General features: G+C 42.6%; 2 protein-coding genes across 3 annotated transcripts in view; one reads left to right on the top strand and one right to left on the bottom strand.

Annotated features, from left to right (window-relative positions):
• Window positions 1-7: 7 nt before the first annotated feature.
• LOC144617128 (uncharacterized) lies at window positions 8-8,265 on the bottom strand. Its single transcript, XM_078450935.1, has 2 exons — window positions 8,022-8,265; window positions 8-172 (listed from the first exon to the last, which is right to left on the bottom strand). Exons 1-2 carry the CDS (start codon window positions 8,250-8,252, stop codon window positions 8-10), a joined length of 396 nt encoding a protein of 131 aa, XP_078307061.1. The 5' UTR covers window positions 8,253-8,265.
• Window positions 8,261-8,810, top strand: part of SEC24A (SEC24 homolog A, COPII component) — a 69,049-nt gene continuing 68,499 nt past the window's right edge. For both annotated transcript variants that reach the window (XM_078450925.1, XM_078450920.1), the window contains exon 1: window positions 8,261-8,724. In XM_078450925.1, coding sequence (XP_078307051.1) covers window positions 8,628-8,724 — 97 coding nt within the window. In that variant the 5' untranslated portion in view covers window positions 8,261-8,627. The remainder of the gene's footprint in view (window positions 8,725-8,810) is intronic.

The raw sequence follows: 8,810 nt of genomic DNA, 5'->3' as shown, positions 1-8,810 counted from the left end.
GGGTGTTTCACTCCCGACGGTCCGCAGGACCGCAGTTCCACCCGTCCAAAGTTCCGCCTTCGCGCGGTTCCGCCGCCAGTCCCCAAGCTGAGCGAGCCTGGTGGTTGGGGCCAGCCTTCCCGCAACCTGGTCTCCCCACTTCCGCCCGAAAGGGCTTCAGAGGCCTGAGGGCCTAGGCAGAGAAAGAAACGCGAGTCTCTAGCTTGGGAAAATTATCCATGACAATCGTTTTTCAAAAATAGACTTTTAAAGTACCTTTTTAAAGTATACCTGTTTAGGGGCGCCTGGGTGGCTCAAGTCCTGATCTCACAGTTTGTGAGTTGGAGCCCGCATAGGGCTGTGCGCTGACTGCTCGGAGCCAGTTTGGGGTTCTCTGTCTCCTCTCTCTCTCTCTCTCTCTCTCTCTCTCTCTCTCTGCTCCTCCCCTGCTCTCGCGGGGGCGCTTTGTCTCAAAAATAAACATTAAAAAAAAAAAAAAGTACACGAGTTTCTTGAATTCACAAGTAATTTACAAAGCTTATTATGTATCAGATAATGTGCTAGATGCTAGGTATTGAGCTTTAAGTAAGACTGTCTTGACTCGGCTGTTCTTCACTAATGGGTTAACGTTACCACCCTTAAATATGTTTAAATAAAAATACTTGCGTGCCTTGAACGGAAGTGTGATGCTCTCAAGATTGCTCTTGAGCCAGGATTCTAGGAGAGGGGAACAGGAGATGGCGGTTAAAGAATGGGTTATTCGATAAATTCCCAACAAAATCTATAACTGGATGTCCCCCTTTCTGATACAGCCTCAGGAAATGGCTCAGCCCATGTGTTTTTCCTTCATATTTGTCATTTCTTCTGTCAGAACAAATTGTCCAAACTTCTCCTTCCCACCTAGCTGCGTTATTTACAATCTTTAGCCCTCTCTGGTCAGAACCTCCCTCACAGACTTGGTTAATCTCTCTCTTAACAGGTTTCCCCAGCAACTGTACAATTCGCCTTACATTCAAGTTACCTTATAATTGTACAAGTAAATATGCATGATTATTTTTGAAAAGTCTCCCCAACAGACATTCTGTAAGCTTCCTGAGCTTTTCCTCATATCTGCCTTTTCCTCTCTTGAACCTATTTTCAGGGCCTGGCATACAATAGGTACTCAATTCATATGAGTTAGTGATTCATTCATAACATGAAGGATTCTAGGTACATTTTTATCCTCAAGAGATTGAAAATTTTCCCTAAAGTCCATTGATGTGAGCTAGAGAAAACTGTTGTTCCAGGCTACTCTCCTTTCCACTTATCTACTCTTGAATTCAGTTTGATTTGTGAAAATTAAGAAAAGGAAACCCCATTTAAAATGGAATCAGGAGGCCAGAAGGGAGAGCTCTCATACCCTACCACTTTTCCTCAGTTGCAGGAAGAGACTTACCTTGCATTCCCAACAGGAAAAAGCATATATTTTACTACCACAGCTGGAGGGGGGAAGAATTTTTCTTTGTTCAGCAATAGTCCAGCCAATGAGAGACTGTCACAACTCAGCCAATGAAAAGCCACTACAGTTAGAACTCCCAGTTTATTCCAATGGGCTTTTTGTTTATAACAGCCACCTCTCGACTTTGCCATTCTTCTCTAAAGAAGGGTCCTCCTTTGTTCTCTAGACTTGCAAAGCCCTAGGTTGTGTCTGGAAATGAAATTCTCTGCTATTCCAGAATAAATTCTTTTTTTCTTTCTTTCTTTTATTTAATGTTGTATTTCTGAGAGAGACAGAGAATGAGTGGGGGAGGGGCAGAAAGAGAGGGAGACACAGAATCTGAAGCAGGCCCCAGGCTCTGAGCTGTCAGCACAGAGCCCGACGTGGGGCTTGAATCCATGAACAGTGAGATCATGACCTGAGCCGAAGTTGGATGCTCAACTGACTGAGCCACCTAGGTGCCCCGATCTTTTCTTTTTTTTCTGGTAGGATAATTGACTTTATTTTTTTTTAATTAAAAAACATTTTTACAGTGTATTTTGAGAGAGACAGTGTGAGTGGGGGAGGGGTACAGATGGAGGGAAAGGGAGAATCCCAAGCAGGCTCCACACTGTCAGTGCAGAGCCCCCGCAGGGCTCCATCTCATGACAGTGAGATCATGACCTGAGCTGAAACCAAGACTGGACACTCAACCGACTGAGCCACCCAGGCACCCCAATGGATGCATTTTAATAGAGTATAATAGAGTATAAAAGAGCACAACCTCTAGCTTCTAACATCACTAGCCAATAAAGTTCATGTATATATAAAATGGGGATTAATATCCAGAAGAGATGATATGAGAGAGAATAACATACAAAAAGGAAGACAAATGGGAAAAGCATCAGGCAAGTATTTTGATCTGACTGGGTAGATTTGGGCTGGACTATTGGGGACCTTGGCTCCCAAACTATAGAGCCTTTTGAGGGTTTTGAGTACAGAAGGAACATGGTCAGAGCTGTTGTTGAAAGTTTGCTCTGGCAGTAGTGTGTGTGTTGTATTGGAACGGGTTGACTGAAAACTGAGATCAGTAATGAGATTGCTACAATCATGCGGGTGAAAGGTAACAAAAGCCTGGGTTGGTCAGTGGGAACAGAGAAATAGGGAATTGTGTGTGAGAATCTGTAAAGGTTGGAACCTATAAGATTTCGGTATTGATTGCATGTTAGTAGCAAAAAGTGCGGAGATATAAAAGTCCAAAATTTTAACATAGATTACTTCTCTTTCCTCTATAACTACCTCACTGAGACAGCCAGCATCCCTGGCCTGATTTACTGCAAAAACTACATTCTTTTCCCTAAAATCAATTATCATCACAGCTGTTGGATTTTTTTTTAACTTTTAAATATTTACTTATTTCAGAGAGAGAGAGGGAGAGTATGTGTGTATGTGCAGGGGAGGGGCAGAAAGAGAAGGAGAGAGAGAGAATCCCAAGCAGGCTTCATGCTCAGCTCAGAGCCCGATGTGGGGCTCCGTCTCATAAATCCTGAGATCATGACCTGAGCCAAAATCAAAGTCAGATGCTTAACTGAGCCACCCAGGCACCCCTGGATTTTTTTTAAAGTAATCTTTAGGTCCAATGTGGGGCTCAAATTCACCACCTCCAGATCAAGAGTCAATATTCCACCAAATGAGCCAGCCAGGTGCCCTGGATTTTCTTTTTAATGCATTCTTTTGAAAGCATGAATTGGATCAAATTACTCCCCTGTTTACAATTCTTCAACTGCTTCCCAAAGCCAATAAATTCCTTACAATGCCTTATAAGTTGCTTGTGGCTCTGGCCCCTTCTACTCCTCTAATCTTGTCTCTTGCCATTCTGCCTTGCTCACCACAGCAAGCTCATTCCTGCCTCTGTGCTTTTGTAGGTGCTCTTCCCTTTTGCCAGAGCCCTTCTTCTTCCCATTTTCTCTTTGCATAGCTAGATTTCTCATCCTTTAGATCACATCTTAAATGTCACCTCCTATCCAAATCAGGCTTCTAGTTGTTATTCTCTGTCTCAGTATCGATATCTGAATAGCACTCACCAAATTGTACTCTTAAAAACATATATTTATATACATTTTTCTTTTCTGTTTCCTCCATTGTAAAATTTACAGTAGGAAGAGACCTTGTCTGTCCTGTTCTGTTTTTGCTTGGTGCTTAGCAAGTGCCTGGCATATGGAAGACATTTAATCAATATTTGTTGAATGAATTAATTAAGCAATGAATGAAGGAGCTGGTGAGGTCATTTAGCAGAAAGTATGATGAAAAGATCGGTTTTAGAGGGCAAGTTGCATTTCAGATCTCTGATACTGTGGTGTGAGGGTATTGTAGAGGGTGTAGGGACAGAGGGATGTATTTGGAGTTAGAAAAGGAAAAATTGGGATTTGATATTGTACTTCCAGTGTTGCCTGGGAAGATGGGGCCTGACCAGTTATACTATTAAGACTGTATTAGATGGGGCACAATGTAGTATAATAGTTAAGAACCTAAAAGAATTAGGGGTACCTAAGTGGCTCAGTCAGTTAACAGTCATACTCTTGGTCTCGGCTCAGGTCATGATCTCGCAGTTCATGAGTTCAAGCCCACATTGAACTCCGTGATGACAGTGTGGAGCTTGCTTCGGATTCTCTCTCTCTCTCTCTCTCTCTCTCTCTCTCTCTCTCTCTCTTTCTATCTCTCTGCCTCTCCCCTGCTTGTTCTCTCTCTCTCAAAATAAATGAACTTAAAAATATTCTTTAAAAAAGAATTTAAGAATTTAAGTTATAACTTAAAAGAATTAAAGACCACATAATTTAGAAACAAGTGCTAGTAATGTGGTTTAGGCAATATGTGAAATATGAACTTGTACTGAATTAATGAGGGGCAAAACAGTCATAAGATGGGAAAAAATGACACTTTAAATTTATTCATTCAAAAACATTTAATGGACACCTGTTTAGGGTGAGGCCCCAAGCGAAGTGCTGAGAATACAGAGGTGAAAAGGACACAGTCTTTGGTCCCTCTGACACTCTAAACAAGAAGACAGATATGAAATCAAAATTACGTTAGAATGGGCAAGATATGTACAGAGTTTTATTCCACTGAAGAAAGACAAACATAGACCCAAGTATTTAACACTGAGGAGAGAAGTGCAATGAAAAAAAAAAAAAAGTAGGGTGGGATAGAGTGAGCGGGAAGGGTATGCTGAGGTGCTCAGAGAAGGGCTGAACAATAAGGTAACATTTGAATAAAGGCTGAAAGGGTGAGAAGTTGAGCCACAATGTGTATCTTGGGCAAGACCACCCAAAGTAATGGAAATAAGTATAAAAGGAAGGCTTGTGCTCGAGTAGCTAGAGAAATAGCAAGGGTGTTTGCAATGGAGTGAGTGAGAGAGGATGTGGAAGAAGACAGAGAGTTAGCAGGGCCAGGTCATGTGAGACCCTGAAGGCTGAGTCGGACTTTGGATTTTACTGAGTGCAAGATGAGAAAAGCCATGCAGAGAAACTTGATGGAACAGGCACAGGGAGCATTACAGGCATTGGGGTACAGGAAAATAAAGACAGAATCAGTATTGAGGAGCTCAATTCAACATGTAGGATGGATTGCAGGGAGGGAAACTGGAAAAGCTATCCTAATAGTTCCAGTGCAAGATGATGAAAATTAATCTGTGGGCAGTGAGAATGGCAAGAACCACATAAAGATGAAAAGTTTTTAAAGAAATCAATGGGATTTGCTGGCTTGGTATAGGATGAGATGAGTGTTCTTGTGATGTAGCTTCAGAGCTACTGACTTTAGAGACAAACAGATGTCCTGTCATAGGCAAATGAGGGTAAAGGAACTGTTCTTAAAATGGAGTCACAAGAGAGTTTCAGAACAAACCTGTTGTTTGTAATTGAAACCATTTTTTGTTTGTTTGAAATAGGACCAATTTTTAAATAATTAAAGGACCTAAAAGAATTCTCCCTATTCTGAAAAGTAAACAGAATTGTTCCTATTTATCAGCTGACAATTCAACAGTGATGAGCAGGCAGGCAAAGGGGCCCTAGTTTGTGAGCTGGAGTCCACTTCTGCATGCTTGCAAATTTTATTAGGAATGCTGTCTACCTCTTTTGGGTCTAAATAAATAATCAACTTTAATGGAATATTCTTTGTATAGTTCTGTCTCCTTGCTGAGACTCTTTAGTGTCACTTATTTTTTTGTTTATAATCTAAAGTAGGGTTGAAGGCTTTGAAAATTATGTGCAGAAAATCTGATTCATATACATATGAATGGTATATACGTGGCAGAAGGGTCCTGTTGTTCTGGAAAACAAGGATAAAGAGGTAGAATATGTTACTGACATCAGTTTAGAAAAACATACAGTACTGTAGGGTAGGTACAGGTAGTTGACCAAAACAAAATAAAAACAATAACCTTAACAACTGGTAATAGCACTAATAATTTTTGCTTCATGTTTATGTACCTACGCTTTAAGAAGTCAGAGAGAAAAAAAACAGAGAATGATCTGACAATGTGTGGATGATTTACTTAACTTTTTAAGTTATGCTCTCTTACCTCAATTCCTTAAACTTAACTTCCTATTGTCCCTGAGGGTAGGCGGATGACAAATGTTGCTTTTCTTCTCAGTATTTTAAAATTGACTACATTGAACATGTAAAAAACATTTGAAAGACTTAACCAGTTTTTTGTAGAATAACAACACAGGTGGAACAAATTTTAGAAAACGCACTAACATATTATGTGCGTTTAACCTGATTTAACCAGCCATGATTTATATCTTAAAATGGTTAATCCTCTCTACCGTTTCCGCCCCCCCTCTGAACACAAAGATATTGCTTAAACAGAACAAAGTCCAAAGAAAGCTTGATTTAACCAAATCAAACTCCTGTGCCAAGGTCAATAAACCATTTAAGAAGTTGCATTAAAAAAAAAAGAAAAAAATTAAACTACTGCAAGTGTTTTTTTAAATGTTTACTTATTTTTGAGAGAGAGAGGGGAGCAGAATGTCAGGGGGGCAGAATGGTGTAGGGGCAGAGAGGGAGGCACAGAATCTGAGGCAGGCTCCAGGCTGTCAGCACAGGGCCTGATGTGCAGCTCAAACTCACGAACCCTGAGATCATGACCTGAGCTGAAGTCGGACACTTAAGCAACTGAGCCACCAGGCTCAAACTACTGCAAGTTTGAGACCAGGGCTAAGCATTTGTCCCTTTGAAGACAAAGCAATACAGTTTGACCAAAAGTTTCATCTTCATCTGAAAGAAATCTTTGTACTTGTTTGTATCTTGTTTAATTTCACACATAGGAAGTAACATTTTTAGCCAGGTACTGAGGCAAATGATAAAAACAGGGTTAGGATAAATTTAACGCTTTATTATTTGAATTCTTACGGTTTACTTTCCAGGCCTGACACAGTGGTTTAACTCTTGCTTATTTTGTATGTAATTTAACATTATACAATGTAAGTGTATTTCAGAGCAGGCATTTAATATTAAATGAATTAAATAAGATGTACTTCTCCCTTCACGGATTGCAAAACCCTTGGCATGACATTTTAATCAACAGTACAAATCTATAATTTAAAGAAGAGCTTTATCATCAGCTCAGAGCAGGAAAAATCTAACTAGAATGAAGGCAGCTAAAATGATTACCAAGATCATCAATTAACTGTATTATCCAGTCACTCCGGTTTCTACCTCCCTTTGGCCTCAAAAGTTAAAAAAAAAAAAAAAAAAAAAAAGTCTACTTGCCACAAAAGGGAGTTTGAATGTTTTACCTTACTGTAAACTCCTAGAAGAGGAAATAAAACTGCCATTTAAATGTGCTGTTAATGAACTTTCGCATGACTCTGCTATGAATCAGTTTCAAAATTAAAATTAGTTGGTGTCCTCTAGTCAAAAAACAAAGGCTTCCTCCTTGATTTGATTACACTTTTTTAAATGTTTATTTTTGAGAGAGAGAGAAAGAGACAGAGCTTGAGCGGGGGAGGGGCAGAGAGAGAGGGAGGCAGAAACTGAAGCAGGCTCCAGGCTCTGAGCTGTCAGCACAGAGCCTGATGCAGCGCTGCAACTCATAAACCAGCAGATGATGATGACTTGAGCCAAGCCACCCAGTCGCCCTGATTATACTTTTTTTTTAAAGGACACAAATCTTTTTATTTTTTTTTTATTTTGAGAGAGAGAGAGAGAAAACGCGAGCGAGCGAGAGCAGGGGGAGGGGCAGAGAGAAAGGGAAAGAGAGAAACCCAAACAGGCTCCACACACTGTCAGTGCAGAGGCCCCTACAGGCTCCATTTCAGGACAGCGAGATCATGACCTGAGCCCACTCAGCTACCCCTGCTACCGATTTGATTACATTTTTAACACACGTACATAATTAGCTACTCCCTTAAGAAAAAAACACTCCTTTAAATTTACACCTGTAATATGATGATGAAATGTGAAATGAAATACTGCAATGAATATTAGTCGGTTCGGTACCAGAGGTATTGTCTCAACAGAGGACTTTGACGTCTGTCGTCTCTGGTAATTTTCACAAAAGCAAGAGGAGAGGCAGTGTCAGTCCTACCCCTGGAAAGCAGCTACTGAAGCCCTGACTGCTCTCAGATCCCGGCACTGCGGGCGAGATGACGTTTACCACGGCGGGGATTTCCGTAGAGGTGACACACGCCACTTCCGGCCGACGGTGAGACTCAGTGACGTGGCTGGCGAAGTCTAGCACGGTACTTCGGACTGGGACACCCGGAGCTGTCAGGTGGCTTCTGGGCAGCCCCGAGGGGAGAAGACTGCGCACCGACATCAGCAGCAACTGCGAGCCCGGAGCCGGAAGTGCCACGTGTCCCTATTGCGCCTGCGCGGCTCCCGGCTGACAGCCACTTCCGGCCGGGGCCTCTTCTCGTTAGGCTGCCGCCTTTCAGCCGGGTGTTCTCGGCTTCTCCGGTCTGACTCCCAAGCCTCAGCTCCCAGGCCAAGCCGTGGCCGCTGGCGGGCTGGGAAGAATGCCGTGCTGTACCTAAACACTTGATGCACCGCCCTTTCTCCTCCTCGCTACAGTCGAGTCGTTAGCGCCTTCCCTCCGCTTCCAGAAGTGGTCTTTCACCTCTTTGGTTTGGCGCTGTCGCAGACCCCGACCAGCCCCTTCCAACCCCTTCCAACCCCGATACGCACCGTCGTCATGTCCCAGCCAGGGATACCGATTTCCGGCGGCGCCCCAGCCGGCCTCCAGGCCCAGAACGGGGCCGCCTCGGCCTCGGGGTCTCTCTACACCAACGGTAAGTACAGCCCTGGGGCGGGCGGCTGGCGCAGCCTGGGTCCGAGTTCAAGCTGACCTTTGGTTACTGCAGCTGCCTGTGGCAAC

Source organism: Panthera onca, chromosome A1, assembly GCF_046562875.1.
Source record: "Panthera onca isolate mPanOnc1 chromosome A1, mPanOnc1 haplotype 2, whole genome shotgun sequence".
Classification (NCBI taxonomy): Eukaryota; Metazoa; Chordata; class Mammalia; order Carnivora; family Felidae; genus Panthera; species Panthera onca.
This window is presented reverse-complemented; position numbering and strand designations above follow the sequence as displayed.